This window comes from Lobosporangium transversale (assembly GCF_002105155.1).
Source record: "Lobosporangium transversale strain NRRL 3116 chromosome Unknown BCR41scaffold_5, whole genome shotgun sequence".
In the NCBI taxonomy this organism is placed as follows: Eukaryota; Fungi; Mortierellomycota; class Mortierellomycetes; order Mortierellales; family Mortierellaceae; genus Lobosporangium; species Lobosporangium transversale.
The window spans coordinates 208850-235909 of NW_019028983.1; the positions used below are offsets into that span (position 1 = coordinate 208850).

Genomic DNA, 27060 nt, shown 5'->3' on the forward strand with positions numbered 1-27060 from the left:
TCCTCGGAGGGTTCTCTCGGTCGTTGGTATTGTGATAATACCACCTAAAGGTATATAAAGTCAACAAAAAAAAAAAAAAAAAAAAGCGCCACTAAAATTATAAGTTCCTTTTATTGGTGGGGAAATTTTCAGGGAAATAGCTCTCAAGCGACCTGTAAGCCTGACACTCTTCTCTATGTGACTGTTAGGTGTGCTTGTAACTACGCACACACCCCATTGAAATCCAACTCTCATTCTCCTCATGGACAAGAATCTACCGACTTGTGAAGGTAACAATTTCTCCATCTATATAATCCTATAAGATCCCGCGTTAAGACTGTACGAATGCAAATGGTAATGCATGGAGATGACGGTTCGTGGGGTACATAGGGGGATCCTGGTAGTGGACACAGAGCTACGGCTCTCAACGCTTCCTGAGGTTGAGCTCCTACGCGCTTTCGTCTCTTTACGTGAGTGACGGAGTCATCACTCACTTTTTTTCACCATATGATCGTATGGCCGAAAAGAAGTTGGGTCATTATGGCCATGTGTTACCATTTGTTGATGGATGAGGCTGCTTTGACGCCCCTTGTGCCTGAAGACGTTCAGGTTAAGTTTACGTGACCCTCAAGGGTATCCATCCTACCCACTTTTATTTTCAAGCATTGAGCACCTCATGAATAACATGTGTTTCAACTGAAACCGATACTGAAAAAATTTACTTCTTTACCCGAGCTTGTCGCATCATCTAGACTCCACCGCAAACGTTCTATGGATATGCTGCGCTACATACGCAGTTATTTGTGCTTAACTATTCAAGATATGCATCGCACTACCGGATATAAATGCTCTATATTTCCGTAGATGGCATAAATAGGCCTTAGTCGTATTTTTACTTGGGTTTATTGATATGTTGGGTTGAAATAAAAAGGGATGATTCTTTATTAAATACAATACAAGAATAAGCAAATACAAATACAATACAGGAATAAGCAAAATTAAATCAAATCAAATCAAATCAGCAAAGCAAAGATAGGCATAGTACTTCTAGAAGTAATTACGCAGAGATGGGGTATCCATTTGAGGGCGAATCCACTCGATAAACATGGGTGATGGAGGCTGCTCAATTTTGGCTTTTACATCGTTCAAGATCATCTTTGTGTAGAGTGAAGATTACATATCAGTCAAAGAAAAGAAAAGCAGCAATCAACTGAAATTTAATGAGCGTTATACGCTTCATTACCTGTGTTTGCATGATAGTTCCGAAGTGCAAGATGACCTGTGCAAGTTGATTGAATTGTTGAGGTAAATGAAATGTGCCATATTGCATCATCACATAAAGACCAGGCCCTTTCAATTCCATTCGATAGTATCGAGCAATGTTGCCTGGTAATAAAAAACAAATACCAAAATTTGATTAACATCTTCCCTATTATACGAAAGAAAATCAATGAGGCAGACAGACCTTGGACATGAATGCCGATGACTTTTGGAACTCCGTTGTTGATGGCTCCTTTCATGAATCTGCCTAACCTAACCAGGTCAATCGAAACCTTCCTGCGATCGGAGGCCCGTTCTGGTGACGTTACTTCCCCAAAAAGAACTTCCTTCTTGTTGTAAATGAGTCTGATGTCAGGTCTTTTGCGTTTAACCGCCTTAGACACCTGATCATATATGATATGTTGTCGCAGGTCATTCTGAATAGGTGAAAGCATTGCCATTACTGAATGAGCAACAAATGTGGCTTCCGTCCTCGGAGAAGTTGGAAACTTCTCGAGATGGCAGGAGAACTGGAAGAGCATCTCAAGACATATATTAAAGGCATCCTGTCCTATGCGGTATTGAGAAAACACGACAGAGGCAGCGCGACGATCCTGGGCCAATCCGATCAATTCCATAGCGATACTTATGAGCTTACCTTGCTGCTCATGGTTTAGATGTTGTAGGTCGATGGTGGATTCTAGCTCATCATGCGTTCGCTTATACTGAGCCAAGAATGATGCTAGGCTAGATTCGGTTATGATTGGTCCTTGCTCCTTGTCGTCATGGATGATTAGGATGTCATTCAGTAGTAACAATTCGTCTGCATGTTCGGCAACTTTCAGCGTCTCCATACTGGCGATCTTGCTATGACATTGGTTGAAGGGATCACTGATATCGATTCCGTCCAGTGAAATAACTCGACGCAAAGGTGGATGAGACGAAGGGACTTCTATCTCTTCAGGAATGGCATCTTCTAGGTCATCATTGTCATCATCGTTCCCGTATATGGTATCTCCTTGATTAGTATATTCATATTCGGTTTCCTCCTGAGCTTCATCGTCATGAGTGTTAGTCTTGGTCTCTCTAGTGATGAATGGGTTCTCCATCTCGGTTGTGCTGTCTCGTACGAAAAGTCGTCGAGCAATATGTGTAGAGTCTACAGAGCATGTAGACAAAGACGAATTCTAATGCATATAGAACTTTAGTCAAAATGATTCTTGTGAGGCCATACACATTGGATTGAAGACATCGAGAATAACTGAACCTACCGAGTCACTAGAGTTTGTTTTCGCAAGGACTCTCTTTCCCACACTCTCCAGTATTGGAGGAATAGCATTTTCCAAAGCACTCGATGTTCCGATCACGATGGCATCTGCCAGCTTTTCCTGCGCGTCGTGGCTTTCTGAAAACATTTTTCAATTCCTGAGCCTTACATCGATCCTAACAAAAAAAAAAAAAAAAAAAAAAAGAAAAGGGTCAGGAACATCACTAATATCACAGCATGGCAGATAGTGAAAAGCGAAATAAAAGAACCCTTAACGCCTTTCTCATTCCTGTGGCCCACGCGCGCTGTTTGGTAGAACCACTCGTCTCAATGTTCTTAAGAACTCTGTGTAGCGCATCCACAGCGGTGGTAAATGTCACAAGTTTAAAGGCCTTAGAGTATGCTTTTAGTAGCTCGTGTGCATTCAGCTCCATTCTTCGAACCACGAATTGTTTTTGGTTCAACTGAGCTTCCTCGGCAATGCTAATGCTGATCCTGGGTCGCTTGTTTTGTGATTCCTCACTCATTTCGTTGCAACTACGGTGAGACATGTTCTTGCTAAGTGTGTGTATGTATTTTGGTGTATGTGTGTGCTAGATATGTGTTTGTTGATGGCAAAGAGAGGGAAATGAAGGTGTAAGCACCATTGTAACGCGCAAGCCTCCTTTTTCTAAGCCGATGCTATAAGGAAAGGTATCTTTTTTTTCTCTCAAAGTCATTCGAGCCGTTCGGAAATGTCGCTGCCTCAATACTATAGTCAAAAAAAGAGTTGAGGTACCATGCTATTACATGCTTGTCCCATACTTTTTTGTTGTAGTTCCATCATCATTTGAGCTGTGGTACCGAAGTAGCAGATCGCGTATGCCTAATATCCCTAATTCAATATAATCTTATCTTTAAAAGCTGTTGTTGAGAGATATACCGGTAAATCTGCACGTCTCTGAGTTGTGCATGCATACTATCCTCCAGTTGTGGAGGATCTGAACCTGAGTTATGATTCTCTTCATTCATAGTATTCGGACTATGACTACTGACCGACCTGATCGTAAAAAATAAAAAATAAAAATAAAAAGAGTATAACTTTACTTCTGCCTTCTAGTAAGATCACAACATCGCTAACCTTGAGCCTTGATACCAAGCAACGTAGACTTCTAATCCATCCTCCAGCTGTTTGCGATCAATGATATTTTGGTCTGCATAATTTTTATACATGTTTGAAAGTGTAAAGAATGTATCGCATAGTGAAAAAGCAAGTCAGGATCGTTGAAGTAATGGATGGCTTTCATGATATAATCTCCTCAGAACAATGGATAAGGCACAAAATGAGGACGAGTATTTTGATAATCCTCACTAAAATTCTACAACAAAAGCCTTTTTTCCATGGCCCAAAATGACAAAATGGCGAATTGCCTGTTGTTGTTTGTTCCTTTGTGTTAATTTCTTGCTTCGAATCGGCCAATCAAAGTCATTGTCCAAAACAGGCAATTTTTCATTTACATGGCTTGCAGACCCGGCCTGGCGACCCGTTGCGTAAGCGCGAAAGTGGCTCTTCCCACTTCACTTTTTTTTTTTTTTTTTTTTTTTTTTGCACATTCATTCTCTTCATACCACTCTTCTGATTCTTTTTCTCCTTCAACACTCAACGTAACGATCTCATGAGCGCCTTCCTTACACGAGCAGCTCTGTCCAGGAACGGATGTCTCCGGACTTCACCAGTTCTCACCCGATTTACTACGGGATCACATGTCCGCGCAGCAACATCGAGACATCGCATCCAAACTCGTCTTTATTCTGCAGACAAGACCCCAACGCCGAAAAACAATGGCAACAATAATAGTCCGGGCAACAGGAACAGGGACAACAACAAGAGTAACAATGATGACAAAGATCCACAGTCTTTTGAAAACTTTTTTGGCAAGATGTTGCGCGATGCAACCAAAAATTTCGAAAATAATGCTCAGCAGTCCAAGAACAATGGCGCAAACAAGAATCCAAACTCGGGACGAAACAGCAATAATAACAACAATAGTAACAACCAGCCTAATAACAATGGTCCAAAGCCTACCCCAGAAAAGGGCAATAGTAACAACAATCCAAATTTTTACACCATGACCATCAACCCTGGAACCGTCCTTCCTCTTGCCTTCACCTCCTATGTTCTTTACAAGGCCATGTCTCCCTCGGATATGAGCCGCGAGATTACCTGGCAGGACTTCCGCTCAACTTTCCTGGACAGAGGACTCGTTGATCGACTCGTTGTGTTGAACAGAAACAGAGTCAGAGTTTACCTGCGTCAGGGTGGTTCTTCTGGAACATTGAATCAGCCCCATGTCACAACATACACATTCAGTATCGGATCAGTTGAAGCCTTTGAGCGCAAACTTGATGAGGCTCAATCTGAATTGGGTATCCCCGGCTCTGAGCGCATCCCTGTCTCGTACAAGGATGAGGTCAGTGTGTTAGGAACTCTGATTCATTTTGCACCCACGCTACTCTTGGTCGGAGTGCTCATCTACATGGGTAGAAAGGGTCCGGGAGGTAGTGGTTCCGGCATCTTTGGAGTAGGTAAATCGAAGGCAAAGCTTTTCAACCGTGAGACTGATATCAGCGTCAAGTTCAAAGATGTTGCTGGCATGGACGAAGCCAAGACCGAGATTATGGAGTTTGTAAACTTTTTGAAAAATCCAGCTGCATATCAGAAACTCGGGGCCAAAATCCCCAAGGGAGCCATTCTTAGTGGACCTCCTGGAACAGGAAAGACGTTGCTTGCGAAAGCGACTGCAGGCGAGGCTGGTGTTCCGTTTTTGAGCGTCTCTGGATCAGAATTTGTGGAGATGTTTGTTGGTGTTGGAGCCTCACGTGTTCGTGATTTGTTTGCGAGTGCAAAGAAGAATGCCCCTTGCATTATCTTTGTTGACGAGATTGATGCAATTGGAAAGGCTCGTGGTAAGGGCAATCAGTTTGGAGGCAATGACGAGCGTGAGAGTACGCTTAATCAGCTCCTTGTTGAGATGGACGGTTTCGGATCGAATGAGCAAGTTGTTGTCCTGGCTGGAACGAACCGTCCAGATGTGCTTGATGATGCCTTGATGAGACCAGGCCGTTTTGATCGTCATATTGCCATTGATCGACCTGATATCAAGGGTCGACAGGATATCTTTATGGTGCACCTGAGACCTATTAAGACCGATGAGGATCTTCCAAAACTAGCTCAAAAACTCGCTGCATTGACTCCAGGATTTTCGGGTGCAGATGTTCATAATGTCTGTAACGAGGCTGCATTGATCGCTGCTAGACATAATCAGGAAACCGTGACAGGGGCTGACTTTGAGGCTGCGATCGAACGTGTGATTGTAGGTCTTGAAAAGAAGTCTAAAGTGCTCTCTCCTGAGGAGAAGAAGACAGTTGCCTATCACGAGGCTGGACATGCTGTCGCAGGATGGTATCTGGAACATGCTGATCCTCTTCTTAAGGTGTCGATCATTCCCCGCGGAGTTGGAGCTCTCGGATATGCTCAATATTTGCCAAAGGATCAGTATCTGTACTCGACACAACAATTAATGGACCGCATGTGTATGACTCTTGGTGGTCGTGTCTCTGAGCACATATTTTTTGGTATTGTAACCACTGGAGCCCAAGACGATCTCCAGAAGGTCACAAAGATGGCTTATGCACAAGGTAAATAGCATGAAGAATGCTCTGTGATACCTGTTGCTGATTATAGGTGGGGATAAAGCTCTCAAATTGAGCAAGGAATTTAACTAACACTTGATGACGAATGATTTTTTTTTTTTTTTTTTTTTGTGATTAGTTGCCACCTATGGTATGGATCCAGAGCTTGGACCTTTGTCTTACGGAAACCAGGATAACAAAGAGCAGTTTACAAAGCCCTATAGTGAGCAAACTGGTCAGTTGATTGATAATCAAGTACGTGCCTTAATTGGCACGGCATTCCGTAAGACCACTGATCTACTGACAGCGAAACGAGCGGATGTTGAGAAGGTAGCCCAGTTGTTGATGGAAAAGGAGGTGCTGAACCGTGCAGACATGGAGCGTCTTCTCGGAAAGAGACCTTTCCAGGATAAGTTGCACGAATTGCTAGGTACAGAAGTAACGCCCCAAGATGAGAAATATCTCAAGCCGACAATCGAAACACCACCCTCGTCCTCGTGATCGTCAGGAACAACAACAGGAACAACCATCCCTTTTTATGCATGCGCCGACTTGTAAACTATTTAGACACTCAAACTCTACATGCCCCTTTTATTTATTTATTTTTCATGCAATGACATAAAAAAAATTAGAAAAAAAAGACTTGCTCCCGCCACGTTTATTAAAGAAGAGGTTGCATTTATGATTCAAAATAAAGATAGATTAAATTAGCTTTAAGCATTAGCCTCTTTGTTGTGAAATTTTTTTTTCAATGTGAATGAAATGTAATCCAAAAAGAGCTTTTTTTTTTTCTCTACATTCCTGCTAGTCACAATAAAGTTTCAGTTTCAGCCCCTGGCAATTTGCAATGATTGGTTCTAGATATAATTTACCGCCCGCTTAGCGGGAAATGTGGTAAGGGGTCCGTGTCGAAACATGATAAAACGCGCTCTAAACGCGTAGCCGGATAGATCGGATAGATTTTCAACTGTCTGCATGCTCGGGGGATTATTTTTTTATAGTTGTGCCTTGACTGGTGAGGCAAGCAAAATACATAAAAGCAAAGGATAGCCTAATCATGCCAGCTTTCTCTTCATTCCTTCCTCTCTTTCTTTTTAACCTCTTTTTCTCTTTCTTCCTCCCCTTTTTTTTTTTTTTTTTTTTTTTCCTTTGGTCACTTCCCATTCAACTTCTTCACCTAAAGCGCACATACTCGCAGAGACGCTTCTGACTCCATCCTTTCATCCCTCACTCTCTCCTTCCCCCTACCTGCCTTACTGGTATTCCTGTTTATTCTTTCATCAACTCTAAAATCCCTTCCTTCTTTTTGTAACAACATATTTCCTCACCCTCATTTCTCATTTTCCTTACCCAATTGCTCCACTTTTTTCCTTTCAAAGAGATTCTTTTTGCATTTTATTTCTCCTATCCACTCTCATTTCCTCTGTAAATAATATTGTTTATTATCGACAATGTACAGGACAAGTAGTGCCAGGATCCGGTTGATGTCAACCATTGCCTGTTTGTTCTGTGTCTTCTTGTTGGCCGTGATCATCATGGGCGTGGTGGCAATGAACGGCGATGTCGAATACGAGAGCACTGTCGTAGGCACAGGCAAAAACAACTCTACAACAACAATCACTAAAGGATGTCTCCTCTACATGACTGTTGATAACAAGATTCCATTCTACACAAGCTGTAAGTATATACCACCATCCCTCCACACCCACAATTTGCCAATCTCAATTTCCACATGCAATATGTAAATCCACTGTGGGAGGCCTTTTTTTTTTTTTATTATTGTGCTATACTTACAATTTTCTTTTTTTAATTGTCAACCTTTAGCATACTGTCAATTTCCAGTTGTGGGTGCAGGTGTTGTCAGCGTTTTTGCAGTCCTTTTTCTCGGTTACTGGGCAGCGGTTGTGCATCGCTACGATGACTTTTTGCCCATCGTTACTTCTCGAACATTTATGGGCATCGGAGCTATCATGGCCATGGTCGCTTTTGCGATCTGTGGTGAAATTGGTATTGGTCTCACCATTGCTTGCAAAACCACTTCCTCAGGCCAAAGTTTAAGCCAATGTCTTGCCATTAGTAATTTCCAAGGTAAGGAAAAAAAAAAAAAAAAAAAAAAAAAAAAATCCTCCGATACACTATACTTTTTTTGTCTTTAGTGTCCGCAAAGTAAATCCTCAATTCTAATTTTATTTTATTTTATTTTATTTAATAGCACTTTACACTGCTCAAGTCTGCGCAGGATTGATGGGTGGCTTCTGGATTGCTACACTAGTTCTGGAATACATTCAACTGAAGAGGCGGCCTGATTTTGAGACTGAATCTTACAATGATCAGCACTATCATGATCAACAAGCTCCGGACTATGCACCCAACATGTCACATGCCCACGCATAACCGAAAAAAAAAAAAGCTTTTTTAATGATTCCCCCAATCCACGCCTGACTTCGCTCATGAAGTTCGTCCTCTATTCCCAATGTTCATATTATAACACATCTAATCAAGCATTTATACATATTTGCCAACATTTCTTTTGTAAAACAAAAATATAAACAGTAGAAAACTAAAAAAAAAAAAAAAAAAAAAAAAAAAAAAAAACCAAAAATAAAATATATAGTTATATTAAAAACATTCTGGCTTTTTTTTAAATACATGTTGTAGCTTTGCAATAACTTTTTGAAAGGTCATTTATCTTAATGGGGAAATAGTTTTTTTTTTTTTTTTTTTTTGTCAGCTTTGGTTACCGAACAAGGTGATTTCGAGATATCTAGTTTGTCAAACTCATGTTGAAATCTTATTGGTATTTGCACCTATGCTCCTCGCCTGCAGGCTGCAGCAACTCTTCTATCCAAAACGACTTGAAACATTATAGTCCTGCTCCCTTTGACTAAACTAAAGTAAGAGGGACTAGATTAATTTTTTTTTAGTTATGGAGTAGATTTGGGCGAAGCACTTGCTTGTTTATGTTCTTTCGGTGTTTGCAAGTTCTACATTCCCCTCTTTTTTTTTTTTTTTTTTTTATATCATGCTCCTTTTTAACCCTACTGATTCCCTCGCATTTCACATTACCTTTCCTTTGTCATCCTCTCTCCTCATTCGCACAAAACATTCTATCCATAACTTGTTTCTTTTCCAATTGTACAGTCGAAAAGCAGTTTTTACGACTAAATTCGTAGTGAAATTGGTCGTAAAACCACTTTTGACTGTACGTTAAACCATTAGGATCTTTAGCGTCCAGTAGTTTTAATATGTATCGTTCCACTTATTCATGCTCATTATTAATAAAGTTCCTTTGTTTTCGACAATGCAGCCTAAAAGGGTGTATTGCTACCGAGAGAGGAGGAGGGGTCTGAATATACAGAGGTTTTTAATTTTGTTACGCTCAACCTACACCGATGGCGTTCCACGCATCCGTTATTGCTATGTTTGTTGATCGATGGGCTGGTGATCAGTGTGCCAATGGGTCAACGCAGTGATTGTACATGTACGTGTCCGTAGTTGTGCGGTTTCTGTATGGAACACGTAAATGTGGCTTTATTCAGCACACGACAAGGTGCTGAATATTTATGTGGTTCTGGCTGAGAACTACCGCGCTGCAAAGCTACATTTAAACTAAACAGTACAGAAGGTGGTAAAGAAAATGAGGAAAGGATGTGGGATCTGCAGAGCACATCTAGGAAGTAACTATTCAGTTTCAGTCGATAAGGAAACAAAACACGTCCACATCTCTGGTGGTGGAAAGGGTTGATTATGAATATTCATATTATAGGCTCATGTTACAACCAATCAATCTACCAAGCTTATTTTTACTTGGATAGCGCCGCTTTTCCTAGACGGTACGTATCTTTGTCTTAGTGGTCAACAATAATCATTAAAAAAAAAAAAAAAAAAAAAAAAAAAAAGAGAACCTCTCGTGCTGTACAAAAATCAGTATCTTTCTTAACTTCTTTTTATTAAGTACTTCCAAATAAATAAATAAATAAAGCTAACGCGTGATGAGCAAGAGTGTTTCCTTCGTTACCGTTAAACACACCGAGTAGCTGAGATAGTAGAGAATAGAGTTGAATGAGCTGAATGTAGATCCAGCTTTATCGGAATGTCTTCATTAGTTTAACGAGACCAGTATGACTTTCAGTAAAAGACCAACAGCCATGGGAAACGCGTTATAATCACTTTTTCGACATTCGCTCCAACGTTCCAATGGTATTTCTCTCTCAATACGTCAGATGTGGATATATATATTTTTTTTTCCTCTGCGAAAGAGTCGACAAGGTCAAATGAGATGGTCATTTTGTTGAGGAAATTGATGGTTTATGTCATGACACGATAATAGTTGCTTCCTTTCTTGCTTGTCAAAGGCCATGTATCCTCCATATCCCTCAGATCCCCTCCACTTGAGACCCCCTCTTTTCGAACTCGACTTTACAAGGCTCTCCGCAGTTGCCTAATAGCGATTTTGTTGTAAGTAAGATCTTAATCCTGGGATGAACATGGATTTCATTGGCAGGAACTCATTCATTGATGAAAACGGCCTTTTCCTCCTCCCCCACATTTTTCTATTGGAGTAAATATCCAAATCAGGTAATTGGGCCGAGCGTGCGAGTAAAAAAAAAAAAAAAAAAAAAAAAAGTTTCTCTTCCCTTTCGCTTTATACACATGTACATGTACGTTTACAACACTCCATCACATCGCATATCACAAAAGCTCAATACGAGACGGATTGAAGTATTCCTCTCTTTGAGATGCTTGAATCAATAGAAAAGAAAAGGCAGAGGGAGAGTAAAAGGAGCAAGAGTAGGACTGAGGAAAAGGAGGAGGGAGATGGGGAGGGCAGGGAATGGAAGGGGGGCAAAAGGGCACTGCTTTATTTCATTTCATTTCATTACATTTGTAGTTTTATTTTGGCTGGCCTTGGTCTGGATCCATAGTCGACTCGGATATATTTATCCTTTATACCCTGAGGGAGAAAATAATAATAAAAAAAAATGTAAATGCTACGAATCAATATAATAGATTTTAAAGGTTCCTTTGAATTTAGCCGTCCAAAAAAAATGACGCGTGATTTTTTTTTTTTTTCTCTTCTGATCGTTCCAAAAAAAAAAAAAAAAAAAAAAAGATCAAAGATCCATTATGACGTTTTATTAGTATTTTTTTTTTTGTTTTTTGTTTTTTAGTGTTACTTGGTAACCATCAAGAGAGAAGTGAGGGAACAAAAGACAAGAGACAAAGGACAGGGAAATGTCAAATATCACCAGAAAAATTTCAAGTGCGCATGGATCCACAGGTCTTGAATGAGAATGAAACGTTTAAAAAAAAAAAAAAAAAAAAAAAAGCGCTCTGTCTGTGTGCTGGACACTCAGGTACGCCAGACAGGTAAAATCTTGAGCATCCGTGGGAGTTTTTCCTTTCTTTTTTTTTTAGTGAGCGTTGGGAAGGGGGGCAAATGTGGGGAGAGAGAAAAAGTAAGTGGACCAATGTTTTTGTAACGATAAACCGATAAAAAAAAAAAAGAAAGAGAGAGAGAGAGAGAGACGAACGTTTGGTTCCTGATGGATAAGGAATACAATTCAGTCCATGGTAATTAATGTCTACAGAACGTCTTCAATGCATGGACATGGTGTAAAGCAATTTTTTTTTTTTTTTTTGCATGATTAATTATTTTCTCACAAATTACTTCCCTGACTTGAGATTCAGCCGATTGAATTGGCCCCTTCTCTCCTCGGTTTGATTACAACAGCATTGCAAAGTTATTTAAATTGGACTTGAAAGCCTTTTTCTTCTTCTTCTTACTTCTTACTTCTTTCCTCTCCCCCCCACAAAATCTCTCTCTCTCTTTCTCTTCTCTTTCAGTTACTCTTATTCTTTTGCTACTTGCTACTTTCTAGCCTCTCTCAGTACAGTCTACTTTCTTTTCTATTTCTGATCAATCATGATTACTGCTGCACTCCTTCGTAGAACACCAGGGTAAGCAATTGGATACCAGCATGATGGAAAAAAAAAAAAAAAAAGAGAGAGAGAGAGAGGAAGAGAGGAAGAGAATGCGAAATTCCATTCGCCATTCAACTCATTCTCATTCATCTTTCATTCACGCATGTATTGGCTACGACACCTGTTGATGAATTTGATATTTGATAGGACGTTATCCTCGGCTGTTCGTTTGCATAAATTCGCTCTTACTGCCACAGCCACGTCCTTTGCACGTTCACTCAGTACTCACATCACTAATGCGGCGTGTGAAGATCATGAGCCTGGTTTTTTAGGTTCCGTCGAAACCTTTTATGATCGCGTAAGTGTACAAATCCTCTCCCCTTTCCCTTTCCCTTTCCCTTTCCTTTTCTTTCTCACTCAAACTAACATGGATCAAAAAAATAAATAAATACATGTTTATTTTTTATTTTATTTTATTTTATTTTTTTAAAAAAAAAAAAAAAAAAAAAAAAGGCCGCCAAGATCAGTGGCATTCCTGAAAAGAATCTCAATACCATCAGAGCAGTTGATTCTGTCTTGAGCGTGAAATTCCCTGTGGAGATCGATCCAAATAATCATATCATCATTGAAGGATACCGTGCTCAACATTCCCGTCATCGTCTCCCCTGTAAAGGCGGTATCCGTTTCTCAGATGAGGTCGATCTTCAAGAAGTCGAAGCCTTGGCTTCCTTGATGACCTATAAATGTGCTGTCGTCGATGTTCCCTTCGGAGGGGCTAAAGGAGGTGTGAAGCTCAACCCCAAGAACTTTACACCTGCACAACTGGAACGGATCACTCGTCGATACACCATGGAACTCTGTCAAAAGAACTTTATTGGGCCCGGTGTGGATGTCCCAGCACCCGATGTCGGTACTGGACCTCGTGAGATGTCATGGATCATGGATACTTACCGTCAATTCAACCCTCAGGATGTGAATGCGGCTGGATGTGTGACGGGCAAACCCATCTCTCAAGGAGGAGTCCGTGGTCGTAATGAAGCAACAGGCCTAGGTGTCTACTATGGTGTTCGCGAGTTCTTAAAATTCCCAGAAGTTCAAAAGATGGCTGGATTGACAGGAGAGGTCGCAGGCAAGACTGTGATTGTTCAAGGATTTGGAAATGTTGGTTATTGGGCCGCAAAGTTCTTTCACAGGAACGGGTAAGGATTCCCTCTCCTTTTATTTTTATATTTATAAATGTAAGGAATAATAGCATTTCATTTGGATAAGGCAAACACTAAACTTTTTGTTTTTATTTCAATATTCAATTTTTTTTTTTTCCTTAGTGCCAAGGTCATTGGAATTGGTGAGCATGACGTTTCTGCATATGATCCTGATGGTTTAGATGTTGAGGCCCTTTTCAAGTACCGTGCAGAAAAGGGCTCATTCCGTGGATTTGAGAACGCAGAGATGATTGAAGACCCTAGCAAGATTCTCGAACGTGAATGCGATATCTTGATTCCTGCTGCTTTGGAACGGCAGATCGGTCTCAAGAACGTGAAGAGGATCAAGGCCAAAATCATTGGTGAGGCTGCTAATGGACCCATCACCCCAGATGCTCACGATTATCTTGTCGCACAAGGCAAGGTCGTTATCCCAGATTTGTTGTTGAACGCCGGTGGAGTTACTGTTTCATACTTTGAGGTAAAAAAAAAAAAAAAAAAAAAAGCTGTGCTATTGTTGATGATGATGTTGATGATATCACAACTGAATCAAATGGAATGGATATATTTCAGGACTTCCCAGTTCCAGACTAAACGACATTATAATCATTACAATTCATGGATTATATATATCCAACCAAAAAAGGGCGAAGCGCTTATTCAGTAGCTGTCCCCACAATGATTTCACAACATCATCATTGCCATCAACAAGAATAACAACAATAGCAATCAACTCTGAAATTTCACACTAAAAAAAAAAAAAAAAAAAAAAAAAGGACTTTCGAACTAATTTTTTTTTTTTTTTTTTTTTTTCAAACTTTTTCTTTTTTAGTGGCTCAAAAACTTGTCCCATGTTCGATTCGGTCGTATGTCTCGTAAATGGGAAGAGGCCGGCAAGAGCAAGCTTTTGACGTTGGTAGAGGAAAATGCAGGTCGACAATTGACTCCACAAGAACGACGTGCTGTGATCCATGGAGCTGAAGAGCATGAGCTCGTCTACTCTGGTTTGGAGGACACCATGATCGGTGCCTGCGAGGAGACTCGTGCCACAGCTGCAGCCAAGAACACTGATTTCCGTACAGCTGCTCTTGTGAACGCGATCCTAAAGATCTCCACTGTCACCACTCAATCTGGTCAAATGTTCCTGTAGAATATTAAAAAGAAAAAAGGAAAAAAAAAAAAAAAAAAAAAAAGCATTCACTTTTATCTATTTCTATCCAACTTTAATTGATTACACTTCTTTTGTAAATACAATATGTATAAAAATATACATTTATATTTCATATTTCCATAAAAAAGTACATTTGTATATACAATTTTCTTTAGTGGGAGCCAAATCATACTTGTATTTTACAAAAAAAAAAAAAAAAAAAAAAAAAAAAAGACAAAAAACAGAAGCAATGGCCTGTATTAACAAAAAGGACGAGAGGTATGCGCCTACATGTGCGATGGAATCAAGGGAAGAAAAAAAAAAAAAAAAAAAGGAAAGGAATGTAAAAATAGAAAATAGTAGACTCATATGGGGTTGGGTTACTATATACTGTCGAAAGGTCAAGGGAGAAAAGGGGTAAAGGAAGGTTTCATTCTTTTGTATTTAGTTTATTCCTCGTCCTCTTCGGGAATATGGTCGCCGGAGAGATTCAGACGCTTGTCCTTCTCAACCTCCAATTGACCGTAAAGAAGGTAAAGAGCCTTCTCGTTGGCCTCCAAGGTGCCGACGATGGTGAACATGCGTTCACCAGTCTCATCGTGAGGGGTCTTGGCAATCGAAATGCGGGATCCAGACAGACGACGGATCTCCGAGATCTTGGAGCCACCTTTTCCAATGATACATCCGACCATATCAGCAGGGATCGAGATCTCCTGAGTTCGAAGGTTGGCGTTGTTTTGGCCAAAAGCGGGCTCGGGGCGTGGGCGGTATTGGGTGTCATCACGCGAGCGAGTAAAATCAGATCCGTTTCCTGTGCGCGACGTGTAATTATTGTTATTGCTGTTATTGCGGTTTCCATTGCTGGTGGCACCGGCATTGTAGGTGGTACTCGTGCCAGGGGCACGAGGAGCGGCAGGGTTGTAAAGAACAGTACCAACGCCACGCTCCCAGTCATCAACAAGGCATTTACCAATTTCGTAAATAGCAATGCGAATGGCATCGACAGATCCCTGAACTTCAACAACACGCTCAGTTGACTGAGGGAGCATCTCCTTGGAGGCGACCATGCGAGCCGAAGACGTATCCTGAATGTGCTTAATCTTCAATCCCTGACGACCAATGATAGTGCCCATCAAGTTGTGTGAGATCAACAGACGGATAGATGAGGTCTGAGCAACAGGACGAAGCGAGTTGAGGGGATTTTCTGGAGACGAGGAAGTAATAGGGTTCTCCAACAAGGTCTGAGCGATCAATGAGAAAGCCTAGAAAGCGAGAGAGTAAGACAACATAGAGCAGAAAATCATGTGTTAATAAATCTTTGAATTTTGTCCTTGTGTTGCTAATGGATAATTTGCCGGACAAAAAAAGCGCCTCGGTTGATGACAGTAAAGATTGGTATCACAACAGATAAGCAAACACAGTGGATGAATGTCCAAAGCATCCAAAAGGCCACCATATGAAAGTAATAATGTAATGTAATTAGAAAAGCACAAGTTATGACTGGTAGAGGTGAAGGTTACACGCTGGGATGGGGCATATGCTCTCTGTACTTGGACTGAACCTTCGTTTGTTCTGGTCCCCAGGATTGGTTCAAGGTCCCCCCTTCCATATGAAACCACGAGCTGAGAAATACAAAGCAAAAAGACAAAATTCATCTGTCCTTGGGAGAAAAAATAAATGAATCATCTCTGAATTGCAACTTTGTAAACTTGCTCATGATTAAATTTTCAAGGAGTCTATTCCATGAGCTCTACAGCCACAAGAGGATTGATTCTCTCAACTAAGAGAACAACATGCAACAATGTTCGGATTCTTGATGTCCCAATAAATAAAATTATAGATCGTATTGCTCATTTGGGGCTAAATTACCTTTGCAACACCCTCGATGGTTCCAGTGACAGTGAGAACACGGTCATGAACACCCTGGACAACCTTGGAGACACCGGCCTTGACGCCAGTCTGATCACGGAGATCTGCTACATTCTTGCCTCCTTTGCCAATGATGACTCCGGCCTCCTTAGTTGAGACAAGGGCGCGAAGGGTGAGAGGGGCATCAGCATCAAGACCCTCATTTTCCCTGTGCTCGTGATCATGCTCGTACTGACCCTCATAGTTGGCATTGTTAGCCGAGGCAGCGAGGTCGTTAGAGTCCTTGGCAAAAGACATTGCAAAAGCGATTGGAGACAAGGAAAAATGTAGGAGATGGAAAGAGGAGGAAAGGAAGCGGACAAAGGAGGGAGGAAGGGCGGACGGGGCGGACGGGGCGGACGGAAGAGGGGAAGGAGGAAGGAAGGGAGGAAGACAGGTGAAGAGAGAGAAGAAGAGAGAGAGAGAAAAAAAAGAAAAGAAAGAGACAGAGAGGAAAAAAGAGAGGTGAGAGGTGGAGTATAAAATACACTTGTCAGTGTGTGCAAAAAAACACACGTCCTACCCATAAATTTTCTTTTATTGGCGGTCTTTTTTTTTTTTTTTTTTCTCCTCTTGTTTGGTGCGTTGTTTTTATTTCTCCTGAAATAGCGGAGAATGACCATGTAAAGAGAAATGCTTTGGAGACAGTCACACAAGCCACAAAGGATTCTCTTGATCACCCAACCTGCAATTTACACAAGGGACTAGGCGAAGCTAAATCTCTCCTTTATGCCTTTGCACATTAACAATTACAGTCACCATGGCCATTACTGCCCTAAACGAGCAATTGTAAGTCTGAACGACCAAACTCAGCAAGCAGGGAATGAAAAGAAAGAGAAAAAGAAGAAAAAAACAGTAGGAGAACAGGGTAACAAGGCAAATACATATCATATTTATGAATTCTCAAGGGAGACTGGACTTGGAGTGTTTCGGGGAACCCATGCTACTTTCCTATAGTCCAAAAAAAGACAGGACTAATGAGGCTATACTCAATGGCATGAGAGGAACGCGTCGCTGAATATCTAAGGCAATGGTTAAACATTGATGCCGTATGAAACTTGTAATTGAAGGGCTCCTATTGGAGAGTATAAACAAACGCAGACAACTGTATACAGACGGTCGACATTTTTAGCAAATGTAGGGAAATTACACAAGCCTAACACTGTAGCAGCTATAAGGGAGGGCTATGTCAATTTTCTGGAAATGCTGTGCATAAGGATAAAAACACTACGCAGAACTATGCTTTTGATCAAGGACGCCAGGAAAAAAGCAGCTGTCCAATAATAATAATAATAATAATAATGATAATAATAACAGTAATAATAATAAAAAAGCTTAATGAATCTTTATCTTATTGTCTACTTCGCTCCCCACTATTTTACGGGGCAAAATAGGACATTACAGATTCCATTTCCATCACCACGACTCGCCAAAATTGCCGCAGACGTATTGGATGTAGACAAGGATTTGAAGCCAGAAGTTTCAAGGCGAATTATTAGGACGCAAGACAACATTTTGATCCTGTAAGACCTCAAAGCTATATCACCAATGAATCATAATCAACTGATAAACAACCCGATAAATTGACTTTCTTTTTTTATTTTTCTTTAACTTGATTTCTCTTTTAGAGATTTTCAAACATCGACACTAAAGCTATTGAGGACCGTGATCAATTCTTCGCTGGAAATGGCACAAATGGTTGTCAACACAATGGGCGCTTTCGATACGGAGCAGGATGAAGTATAAGGATCATTTCGAGTATATTTATATATAATAAATACAGTTTATCTTACTGCTTCTTAAATGTGATAAGACTTTATTCATCACGTCGACTAAAATGATTAACTTATGCTTGGGCACCTAAAGTGAAGCTGATAAAAAAAGAAAAGGATGATTCTTGATGAATGCATGCGTAATGTATTGTATGCTGTCGTCTATTTTCTTTTCTTTCTATTCCTTTTCTTCCTCTTCTTCTATAATACTCTTTTTGCCTATCATAAGCTACAGACGCACAACAGCAATAACAACAGCCCCATCTCTTTCCTCTTCTCCTCCTCTCCCCTTCACTTTTTTTTTTTTTTTTTTTTTTTTTTTTTTTCCTTCCCCCTAGGTATGCCGTAGGAAAGGGAAAAAAAAAACAGCAGACTTGTGATATTTCTAAAAAAGGATTTTATCTGTAAGTTTTTGGATTATGCGAATACTGACGTTAATGCTGTTGTATCTACAGTTGCGTTGTTTGTAAAACGCTGGCATGCCTTGAAGTGCTTGTAGAGAGGGGATGACTGTAGAAAGCACTGCCTCTGGGACATCCTACGATTTGATTATGTCCCTACCTGACTGACAGAACAAACCCTTTCCCTTATTCTGGATAAAATCCGGCCATTCTTTCTTTTTCTCTCCACCCTTCTCTTCCTCCTCCCCCCCCTCTCCTTTTTTTTTTCTTTTTCGCCATCCGTTGATCTGGCCTTGCGGTAAAAAAAGAACCCCATTTCTTTTTTATCTTTCTTTACTCGCATTGTCTACTTTCCCAAATAGACATTTCCTCAATTGGTCATCGCCTCACACGATCAAAGTAAAAATATACCCCGAGGAAAAAAATAAAATAAAAAAAAAGTCGTTGATTATAAATACATATAACACATCACTTTGCCCTACACCACATACTTCCAAATTCATCATCTCAATAGCCAACTACGGGGCCAACTCTTATAGCATCAACAGCAATGGCAAGGACAACGACAGCAAGAAGAACAAAAACAGCACTTCATTCAACAGTAACGCTCGGTACAACAACGCGTCCATGGACCCTGAACAAAACCCTGTCGATATTGGCCTTATTTTTATGTTTTGTGACACCTCAATTTCATCTCTTGTCGTTGGCCTCTGCGCTTCCACGAAGCAAATCCGATAATAATGATCTGACCGCGATCACCTTGTCATTCCATGCCCTCACCGGTTCTCCTCTTGGACAACGACCTCAATTAATCCCTTATGCCACCTGTGTGGTCCTTGATACTTTGTCCTTCAACCACAACCATGACAGCGACCTTCATAATAATAATAATAATAACGCGCGCAGTAATTTTCAAAACCTCCACAACAGCCCTTCTTCTTCTCCCTCTTTTGCCTTTGCCGCCGCATCTGATCCTCATGTTATCTTAAACCTCTATTCGGATCCTTACTGTCGAACCCTCCTATCCTCTACAGTCGGCTTCTGGAATAATACCGGTCCAGCACTCAATACCCTAGCAGTTCGATGGGAAGGAACAGTCCCCTCTTCAATGACAAAAAGACAGTTTGGTCTTCCAGGCTCCCCTCCCGCTGTAGACGAGACAAACAAAGGCAACGATACATCCAATGATGGTGGTAGTACTATCCAATTCACGATGGACCCTAAAAAAGGTCAAATCGTTGTGGGACTTGTTTCCGCTATCCTGGCTCTTGGTGCTATCACAGGAACCTACCAAGTCTATCAAGCTGCTCAATACGAAATCCCTCCTCGTTCTACCAAAAAGAATCGAGCCTTTCGAAACGAAAGACCCCCTTCGGTTCGATTGATCGGTGAGAAAAAAGTCAGACGAAGAGATGCTTACTATGTGAAACCCTCAAGACCAGAATCTGCCAATCCATCAGTCCTTACAATGATAGGAGAAACGCCCCTTGTCGTTGGTACAGAATCAACAGAATTCAACAACAATAACAATAACAATAACAATAGCCGCTCCAGCACCGCCGCCAGCAACGGTAGCAGCAGAAATAGCAGCAGTAGCTATATCGTAGATCTTGCACAAATGACGAACCAACCCTATCGACAGTCAACTCTCTCTTCTTCATCTACACCATTCGATTCATCTAAATCACATCAACAGCAGCAGGCACAGGAGTACATACGCGAAGATCTCTTGGCTGGGAGCATCATTGTCCATATCGACCATGATAATGATGCTGGTGTTGGTATCGGTGTCGGTGTCGGTGTCGGTGTAAGAGTTGATGATGGAAGAAGTAAAAGTGCTCATTTCCGTGAATCGACTTTGGGTGAGATCTCAGATAACACGTTCTTTGGTCGGCCCTCGATTCAACCCGAACACTTTGTGACTCATGACTCTTATGATACCCTGTCCTACCCATCTTCTTCCGCTACCGCCACCGCTACGGATTTGAGGGCCCTTGCCAACAATGAGAGACACGGTGATTTTACGCTTTAAAGTACATTTAATGGAGTAGCAGGGCTAGGACTTGTAGTTGTAGTAAGCAAAAGTAAAACTGTATATATATATTCTGGAAGCTAATGTAAAAATTAAAAAAAAAAAAAAAAAAAAAAAATGATGCAACCCTGTTTATATAATGGCTTATAGGTTTCTAAAAGACAAACTCCTCCTTATCTTCCTCCTTCTCTTCAATCCGTATTATCTCCCTTATGGTGCCGTCCCATAGGCCCCAAAGCTTTATAATCTCCTGTCCCAAGAGTGGTTTGCTGCAGCTTCTTAATCTTGTCATAATTCTATCATGTTAGAACCCATAGTAAAGAAGCAACATTTATTATTTCATTCAAATCAAAATACAAACTTTTTATGAGTTATAAGCACAGACAAAGAATAGAACAACTCAACTTACATAAGCCAGAATACCACCAATTGAGACTAACAGCCCAAGCAAGTTCACAAATGTCAGTCGGTCACCAAAGATAAGCATGCTAAGAGAAATCACCACAATCTCTTTACTGATCCCTGCGACAGAGAGCGTGACAGTTCCCGTATTTTTGATCAGTTTGAACTCTGCGACTGTCATTGCAAAGGCTAAGAATCCGCCTCCAGCTGCCATCAGTAAAGTTGTCATTCCTGTCCAGAAATCGTCAAAGAACTCTGATGATGCAAATTGTACAAATGGATCCTCAATAATGAGCGACAAGATCGACATGATGACAAACATGATTGGGCTGATATAGTACAGTGTCGCCACTGGGTTATCCATCCCCAATTGATCTTTTTGAAGTAACATCTGTGTAAGGGACCACCGAAGTCCTGACATGATCGCCGCAAAGAGGACGAGGATAAATCCTGTCAAGTCAAATTGTGTTTCACCAGCCACTGTGAGAACAACTCCAATAACGATCACACCAATAATCAAGATCAGGCTCATCCGTGGCTTTTCGAGACGGAAGAAGAATGCAAAGATCAGAACCCAGATCGGCGTACTAGACTTGATCTGATACAAGCACACAACAGAACATTTAAAGGTACATCAAATGAAGATGTTAATAAATCACTATGCATCCTGGGTGCATGCCTTTCTTTTCAGATTACATGAATTACCATAGTATAGAAAGAGAGGGTGATAAACATGAGCGAAGCATTCGCCATGCAAATTTCCAATGCTGCGGCGGTTGCACATGGAACCTAATTTAATCGCAATGAACAAATGAACTAATTAAGTTTAGACTTTTTCATATTACTCTTTCTTTTGTCCAATTAAGATGCTACGATAATGTTGTAGCATGCATGAGCTATGCATGTCTTCGATAGGGCTATTCTACAACCTGATATATACAGCGTCTCTACATGATTACTGCACAGCCTCGTTGTGCGCGTGCAAGAACTATTTTGTGTGTATGAATGTTTACGTACCACTTGAGTAACATAGCTGCGGATTGTAATTCTGCCTCCTTTCCCAGATCGAGTTGCATCAAAGATGTCCGGGAAAAAATGCATCAAACATGCTGTAATCACAAAATGAAGACCAGCATGGATTGAGGACACAAACAGTGGCAAATTGAAGTTCCAGTTGTCTTTGCCCATTAGGTTCTTTTTTTTTTTTTTTTTTTTTTTTTTAGTAATAGGATTCATAAGGGGGGCAAAGAAAAAAAAAAAAAAAAAAAAAAAAAAAATAGAGTAAGCTTCTGCCAAAGGTGTTCTCTCTCTCTCTCTCTCTTTTTTTTTTATTTATTTTTGTTTTTTATTTTACCTTGTTGTAAATAGATAGCGCTGTACTGAAGAAATACCACGCGCCAATGTAACCCATATTAGAAACAATATTTTGGGCAATGCGTTTTTTTGGCATCAAGATCTGAGGTAATGACGATGTGGTTTTCCCAATGTTAATGAATACGCTAGGAGTATGACTGTTACTGTAGCCGCTACCAAGTTTCTCGTTTTTTTCAGGGTCGCTCATCAAGGAGGACTTTCGAAGGGGTGGCAGATGTGTGGTGGATGTCTCATGCGTCGTGCTCACATCGGTGCTGTCGCCTGAAATTGTCGGCGAGGGAGAAGTTGGGGAAGGAATGGAGGGGTATTTAAAATGTCGAGATGATGTGGGCGAGATTGGACTCCCTGGCCCTCGAGTTAGTCCTAAATTGTTTGCCAGAATCGATCCTAATCGAGTTCGTGCTGTACCAGCCGAGAGAGGTGGGGTATTGCGTGAAGATGTGTTGATACTTCCAGGATGGGATGGGGATCCCAAAGAGGAGTTTGTTGGATTGATTGTTCCTGATGAATTAAACGACGTATTGAGAGGCGGTAAAGAGCCGGTTGTGGCGGCTGTTGCGGACGATACCATTCCATTGCTTTGAGTGGATACAGGGTTATCGTGTTGATTGAATACAGACGTGGGATCGAGCTCTGGTTCCGAGTCGATCTTCTTGCGAGTTGCTGTGGGATCAAGTGATTGCTGCTGAGGAATAGTAGGAAGAGGAGAGACAATGCCTTGTTGAAGGCTGGTGCGTTTGAATGGCCTCTCAGGAGAGGACGAAGCGTGAGTGGTTGGGGAAGCTGAAGAAAGTGAGCCTTGATGCTGCGGCAAGAGAGTTGATTTTGGGATATGCTGCGAAAGACGACGTGCAAGCTTAGTCTCTCTAACTTGCTCACGCATGACTAGCAAACGTTGGAAAGGAAGAGAGAGGAGAGAGAGGAGAGAAGGAGATAAGAGAGAAAGAAGGTAAATAGATCAAGGACGATGAGAACACAAGGTCAGAGAGATGGAACTGAATGAAAAAAAAAAAAAAAAAAAAAAAAGATGGTGATGCAAAGGAGGGCAAGAGGATGAGGCTTGTTAGATGTAGAATTGATGTGTTGTGGGGAATGAGCAAATGGATGAAGCTTTGAGCATCAAGAAAGAAAAAAAAAGAGAAAAGAAGGAATAAAGGAAAAGAGAGTAGAAGGAGGGTTAGAAAAGGAGTCCATGTCATTGGAAAAGGAAAAATAAGATATATACCGATCAAGCATTCCTGTAAATATGGATCATTGCCATTAACTATTTAACCATTAAAGCACTAAGTAACTAGCACGGCTACACAAGAAAAGAAACGTACATGTCATCCTTTTGTCAACCTTTGTAACTGTCGTGATTGATAGAGAGGACCCATTGGCCTATTGTTCGTATCCTCAATTACAACCACAACCACAGGCAACAGTAACACAACAAGGGGGTCATTTCCATTGCTTGACTAAGGCTCAAGTGGTAGAATAGAGAAATAGAATGCATTGACGGATACCATTGACAAACACACAGATCGACTTTTTTTTTTTTTTTTTTTTTTTTACTTTGGCTTAGAAGAAAGGACACAAGTATGCACTATGCATAGAAACAAACATGAACAGATGAATAGATGAACATGCAATACGCGTCTTTGTTCAAACCCCCCTTTTGTATCAATGGCATGCCATCTGATTGGATGGATGCTTGCTATGGAATGGATCACCATGCCTGTTTACAAACTCTTGGTCAATGTGATACTGGTGTACAAATATATTGCACTTGACTTTGCTCTCTCCATCTCTCCATCTCTCCATCTCACTCTTTCTTTTTTTTTTTATTATTACACATTCATAATAATTACATTCAACCCCACATTCCTACCATCCACCTCTCTCTCCCTCTCTCCTACATTCCCATTCTCTCTTTCTCTTTCTTGCAAGCTTAATTCAGTCGATACCGAATTCATAATGGGCGCTTGTTGCGGAAAGCCAAATCGCAAGGGCCAGGGTTATGTCCTAGGCGATAGCAATACCCCATCCAATGCCTCTGCAACAAAGACAAGTGCCAACACCAATACTAATACAAACACAAACACAAAGACACAGACACAGACCCAAACTCTGAACAGCGGTGGACGGACTTTAGGTGATAGCGGTGCAGCGTCAGCCTCGACTTCACCACGAACCCCGAATGAACTCTCCCCGTCTGCTCTGGCAGCACAAAAGCGAGCTGAAGCTGTAAAGACGAAGAAGAAAAAGAAGAAGAAGAAAAAATGAAAAAGAAAAAGCCTATCTTTCATTGTCAGCTTGAATTCTTAAAGACCCTAATTGCTTCTGGTTTTTTTATCTTTTTTTTTTTTTTTTATTTTTTTTTTTTATCGCATTGGGGGGATCTATAGGCTGGGAAGAGAGGCGTACAACAAGGCGGAGGACAACTTGCCAAGAAGTTGGCTGACAGAAACAAAAAATCTCCTTATGCTGTTGAAGAACAACTTCCAGAACCAACAAACGTTAGTGAAAAGCAAAGAAAGAAGATGCTAAATTGACATGATATACATGTATTCATGATTGAACTTTGTTTGTTTGTTTCTCCTTATTTTTACATGTTTCTAGGCACAATGGAATTAAGACGTTCGTTCAAAAAAAGAATAAAACATTGTTGACTCCACACACACACGTTAATACTCTGGGATGTTGAGATGTGGCTTTTTTTTTTTTTTTTTTTTTTTTTTTTTTTTTTTTTTTTTTTCATTGTACTCATTAAAGCGTGAGAAACGTGTTACATGAGCGTTTCTGCGCGTTTCAACAATCTTTTCATTATTTTTTTTTTTTTTTGCTCATCATGTCGTCAACCAGCCGGGCATTCATTCGTGCTGCCACCGCTGCTACTACTACAGCACTGAGACAACAAAGGCTCATACCTCATAATCGTCGCTCTCTACTGACCCTTACAGGAGCTGTCCGATCTATTCAACAACAACAACCTTGGTTCAAACAACATTATCGTCCTTACACCACGACTAATGCTACCGGAACAAGAGCCACTGTTGATGAATCTATCACTCCTTTTACTGAATCCATCTTGCATACTACACGTATCTTCAGAAACCTTTTCCTCGTCACTGTGTCTACTATTGGCTTCGGTTTATTTGTATGGTCCGGCACACATGCTTATATAGAACAATATAAATGTCCTTCCCCTTCTGGTGTATCCTCTCAAGTTCAACAATGCCTTCATGGAGCTTGGGTCCGTGAAGAGTACTCTCCAGATTCTGATATTGCGGAAGTATATCTTCAAAGGGCTTTAGAGCTGACCAGAAAAGATCTAGAAGATCTTTACAAGAAAAAACCACTGACAGATCAACGTCATCATGTCGACAATGATGGCTGGTTTCCAGAGATTGAAAAAGATAAAGCTCTAGTCGAGATCCATAATCGATTGGCCAGACTCTATGGAAGGATTGGACAGGATGAACGGGCGGCCACCATTTGGACGCGATTATGGAAGTTGGCTGGGAAACAATTTCCCCAATCAACTACAGCCTCAGATTCAACTTCAGCCTCATTCTTTGGAAATCTGTTTGGACGTTCTACTTCAAATCGATCCATGATCGCTCCACAGGATGGTATTCCGTTTGCAAAACTTGCAGCAACCTGCTGGATGCGCATGGGCGAATACGATCTTGCAGAGGAAGCCCTTAGTTGGGCGTTGAGCACGGTGACTGCATCCAAACAGGACGATAAAGATAATGCATCGATCGATGAAATTGGACTACTATCCACTCTGGGTGCATTATATGTACATCAGTCAAAATTTGAATATGCATTATCGCTTTTCGTGAAGGCATTACAAATGGTTCAGAAACATCGCGCAGACGTGGGCAATATTGCTTCAGATACCCCATCCACCAAGAATATGTGGTATTGCCGTGAGGCCATCTTGATGAACAGTATCGGAGAAACTCTCTACGGCGCTGCGACCACGACTACCGCTACTGCCGATAGCAGATCAAAACCAGAAACAAAGAGCAAGGTTGAGGAGCAGCCCATACAGCAAAACAAGTCCTCATCATGGAATTTTTGGGCATCCTCATCATCATCACCATCTACGTCATCGTCATCTTCTCCAGAGTCTAAAGCAACAGCTGCTAAGGCTATCAAATCATTGGAGCAGAAGCAAAAGGAGGAAGAGGCTCTGGGCTGGGTGCAGAAAGCAGTTGCAATGGCCAAGGAAAAGAGTGGACAACATCGAGATTGTGACGAATGTGCAGCCTTGGGTCTCAACACTCTAGGTTTGATTCATGAGGTAAAAAGGAAAAAAAAAAAAAAAAAAAAAAAAAAATCGCGTTTTGATTAGAACAACCTCCTAATCTCTTTATTTATTTGAACCTTGCTTAGATGGAGGGAGATGTAGACGTAGCATTGGCACAGTTCAGGGAGGCAGTTGTATATGCCACCAAAGCAGATGACTATGTTGGGTTAGAAGACTATAACAAGAATGTTATTCGATTGACAGACAAAATCGCTTCTGTTTCTGAATCTACGATGCCACTGTCATCATCAAATCCAGCTTTATCAACAACTGCATTACCATCGTCACTATCAACATCAAAGTCATAAGCTATTTAAATAGCCGTTCAAAAAAAGCTAATAGCGAAATAAATGCAAACATCGAAAGGGACTGAACATTTTTAAAAGCAAAACATAGCTCTATAGTGCTACTTTCAA

General features: G+C 40.9%; 10 protein-coding genes across 10 annotated transcripts; 7 read left to right on the forward strand and 3 right to left on the reverse strand.

Annotated features, from left to right (window-relative positions):
- Nucleotides 1-981: 981 nt before the first annotated feature.
- BCR41DRAFT_383972 (hypothetical protein) lies at nt 982-2680 on the reverse strand. Its single transcript, XM_022027519.1, has 4 exons — nt 2511-2680; nt 1445-2426; nt 1223-1365; nt 982-1134 (listed from the first exon to the last, which is right to left on the reverse strand). Exons 1-4 carry the CDS (start codon nt 2652-2654, stop codon nt 1027-1029), a joined length of 1377 nt encoding a protein of 458 aa, XP_021884658.1. The 5' UTR covers nt 2655-2680; the 3' UTR covers nt 982-1026.
- A 1934-nt stretch (nt 2681-4614) lies between these two features.
- Nucleotides 4615-6679, forward strand: BCR41DRAFT_367912 (peptidase family M41-domain-containing protein; the record flags this gene model as incomplete). Its single annotated transcript, XM_022026348.1, has 2 exons — nt 4615-6184; nt 6318-6679. The coding sequence occupies 2 exons, from the start codon at nt 4615-4617 to the stop codon at nt 6677-6679; spliced, it is 1932 nt and encodes a 643-aa protein (XP_021884659.1).
- Nucleotides 6680-7314: 635 nt separating this feature from the next.
- BCR41DRAFT_383974 (hypothetical protein) lies at nt 7315-8701 on the forward strand. Its single transcript, XM_022027520.1, has 3 exons — nt 7315-7855; nt 8003-8266; nt 8391-8701. Exons 1-3 carry the CDS (start codon nt 7630-7632, stop codon nt 8570-8572), a joined length of 672 nt encoding a protein of 223 aa, XP_021884660.1. The 5' UTR covers nt 7315-7629; the 3' UTR covers nt 8573-8701.
- A 3140-nt stretch (nt 8702-11841) lies between these two features.
- On the forward strand, nt 11842-14475 carry BCR41DRAFT_318301 (hypothetical protein). The gene is made up of 5 exons (XM_022021310.1): nt 11842-12139; nt 12311-12461; nt 12617-13302; nt 13429-13786; nt 14138-14475. The coding sequence occupies exons 1-5, from the start codon at nt 12105-12107 to the stop codon at nt 14453-14455; spliced, it is 1548 nt and encodes a 515-aa protein (XP_021884661.1). The 5' UTR covers nt 11842-12104; the 3' UTR covers nt 14456-14475.
- A 303-nt stretch (nt 14476-14778) lies between these two features.
- Nucleotides 14779-16853, reverse strand: BCR41DRAFT_347059 (hypothetical protein). The gene is made up of 2 exons (XM_022023018.1): nt 16325-16853; nt 14779-15717 (listed from the first exon to the last, which is right to left on the reverse strand). The coding sequence occupies exons 1-2, from the start codon at nt 16619-16621 to the stop codon at nt 14905-14907; spliced, it is 1110 nt and encodes a 369-aa protein (XP_021884662.1). The 5' UTR covers nt 16622-16853; the 3' UTR covers nt 14779-14904.
- Nucleotides 16854-17077: 224 nt separating this feature from the next.
- On the forward strand, nt 17078-18122 carry BCR41DRAFT_347061 (CTAG/Pcc1 family). The gene is made up of 3 exons (XM_022023019.1): nt 17078-17152; nt 17758-17886; nt 17992-18122. Exons 1-3 carry the CDS (start codon nt 17124-17126, stop codon nt 18107-18109), a joined length of 276 nt encoding a protein of 91 aa, XP_021884663.1. The 5' UTR covers nt 17078-17123; the 3' UTR covers nt 18110-18122.
- Nucleotides 18123-18706: 584 nt separating this feature from the next.
- BCR41DRAFT_413271 (hypothetical protein) lies at nt 18707-20649 on the forward strand. The gene has a single exon (XM_022029486.1). It carries the CDS (start codon nt 19087-19089, stop codon nt 20566-20568), a length of 1482 nt encoding a protein of 493 aa, XP_021884664.1. The 5' UTR covers nt 18707-19086; the 3' UTR covers nt 20569-20649.
- Nucleotides 20650-20968: 319 nt separating this feature from the next.
- On the reverse strand, nt 20969-22420 carry BCR41DRAFT_300585 (triose-phosphate transporter family-domain-containing protein; the record flags this gene model as incomplete). The annotated part of the gene is made up of 4 exons (XM_022020576.1): nt 20969-21568; nt 21676-21759; nt 21988-22164; nt 22325-22420. The coding sequence occupies 4 exons, from the start codon at nt 22418-22420 to the stop codon at nt 20969-20971; spliced, it is 957 nt and encodes a 318-aa protein (XP_021884665.1).
- Nucleotides 22421-24142: 1722 nt separating this feature from the next.
- Nucleotides 24143-25001, forward strand: BCR41DRAFT_419354 (hypothetical protein). Its single transcript, XM_022029747.1, has 3 exons — nt 24143-24570; nt 24732-24842; nt 24946-25001. The coding sequence occupies exons 1-3, from the start codon at nt 24301-24303 to the stop codon at nt 24958-24960; spliced, it is 396 nt and encodes a 131-aa protein (XP_021884666.1). The 5' UTR covers nt 24143-24300; the 3' UTR covers nt 24961-25001.
- Nucleotides 25002-25153: 152 nt separating this feature from the next.
- BCR41DRAFT_419355 (hypothetical protein) lies at nt 25154-27014 on the forward strand. The gene is made up of 2 exons (XM_022029748.1): nt 25154-26638; nt 26731-27014. Exons 1-2 carry the CDS (start codon nt 25175-25177, stop codon nt 26950-26952), a joined length of 1686 nt encoding a protein of 561 aa, XP_021884667.1. The 5' UTR covers nt 25154-25174; the 3' UTR covers nt 26953-27014.
- The last annotated feature ends 46 nt before the right edge of the window (nt 27015-27060 follow it).

Bases quoted from the DNA above. Each gene is read 5' to 3' on its own strand.
- BCR41DRAFT_318301 (XM_022021310.1), top strand. From the start codon at position 12,105: ATGATTACTGCTGCACTCCTTCGTAGAACACCAGG. The intron at 12,462-12,616 runs GTAAGTGTACAA...AAAAAAAAAAAG, and splicing joins TCGAAACCTTTTATGATCGC to GCCGCCAAGATCAGTGGCAT. The intron at 13,303-13,428 runs GTAAGGATTCCC...TTTTTTCCTTAG, and splicing joins AAGTTCTTTCACAGGAACGG to TGCCAAGGTCATTGGAATTG.
- BCR41DRAFT_383972 (XM_022027519.1), bottom strand. From the start codon at position 2,654: ATGTTTTCAGAAAGCCACGACGCGCAGGAAAAGCTGGCAGATGCCATC. The intron at 2,427-2,510 runs GTAGGTTCAGTT...TATATGCATTAG, and splicing joins AAACAAACTCTAGTGACTCG to AATTCGTCTTTGTCTACATG. The intron at 1,135-1,222 runs GTAATGAAGCGT...CTCTACACAAAG, and splicing joins GAACTATCATGCAAACACAG to ATGATCTTGAACGATGTAAA.
- BCR41DRAFT_383974 (XM_022027520.1), top strand. From the start codon at position 7,630: ATGTACAGGACAAGTAGTGCCAGGATCCGGTTGATGTCAACCATTGCC. The intron at 7,856-8,002 runs GTAAGTATATAC...GTCAACCTTTAG, and splicing joins GATTCCATTCTACACAAGCT to CATACTGTCAATTTCCAGTT. The intron at 8,267-8,390 runs GTAAGGAAAAAA...TTTATTTAATAG, and splicing joins TGCCATTAGTAATTTCCAAG to CACTTTACACTGCTCAAGTC.
- BCR41DRAFT_413271 (XM_022029486.1), top strand. From the start codon at position 19,087: ATGGCAAGGACAACGACAGCAAGAAGAACAAAAACAGCACTTCATTCA.
- BCR41DRAFT_419354 (XM_022029747.1), top strand. From the start codon at position 24,301: ATGGGCGCTTGTTGCGGAAAGCCAAATCGCAAGGGCCAGGGTTATGTC. The intron at 24,571-24,731 runs GTAAAGACGAAG...GGGGATCTATAG, and splicing joins CACAAAAGCGAGCTGAAGCT to GCTGGGAAGAGAGGCGTACA.
- BCR41DRAFT_347059 (XM_022023018.1), bottom strand. From the start codon at position 16,621: ATGTCTTTTGCCAAGGACTCTAACGACCTCGCTGCCTCGGCTAACAAT. The intron at 15,718-16,324 runs GTAATTTAGCCC...CTCGCTTTCTAG, and splicing joins CCATCGAGGGTGTTGCAAAG to GCTTTCTCATTGATCGCTCA.
- BCR41DRAFT_347061 (XM_022023019.1), top strand. From the start codon at position 17,124: ATGGCCATTACTGCCCTAAACGAGCAATT. The intron at 17,153-17,757 runs GTAAGTCTGAAC...GGGGCAAAATAG, and splicing joins ACTGCCCTAAACGAGCAATT to GACATTACAGATTCCATTTC. The intron at 17,887-17,991 runs GTAAGACCTCAA...TTTCTCTTTTAG, and splicing joins CAAGACAACATTTTGATCCT to AGATTTTCAAACATCGACAC.
- BCR41DRAFT_419355 (XM_022029748.1), top strand. From the start codon at position 25,175: ATGTCGTCAACCAGCCGGGCATTCATTCGTGCTGCCACCGCTGCTACT. The intron at 26,639-26,730 runs GTAAAAAGGAAA...AACCTTGCTTAG, and splicing joins CTCTAGGTTTGATTCATGAG to ATGGAGGGAGATGTAGACGT.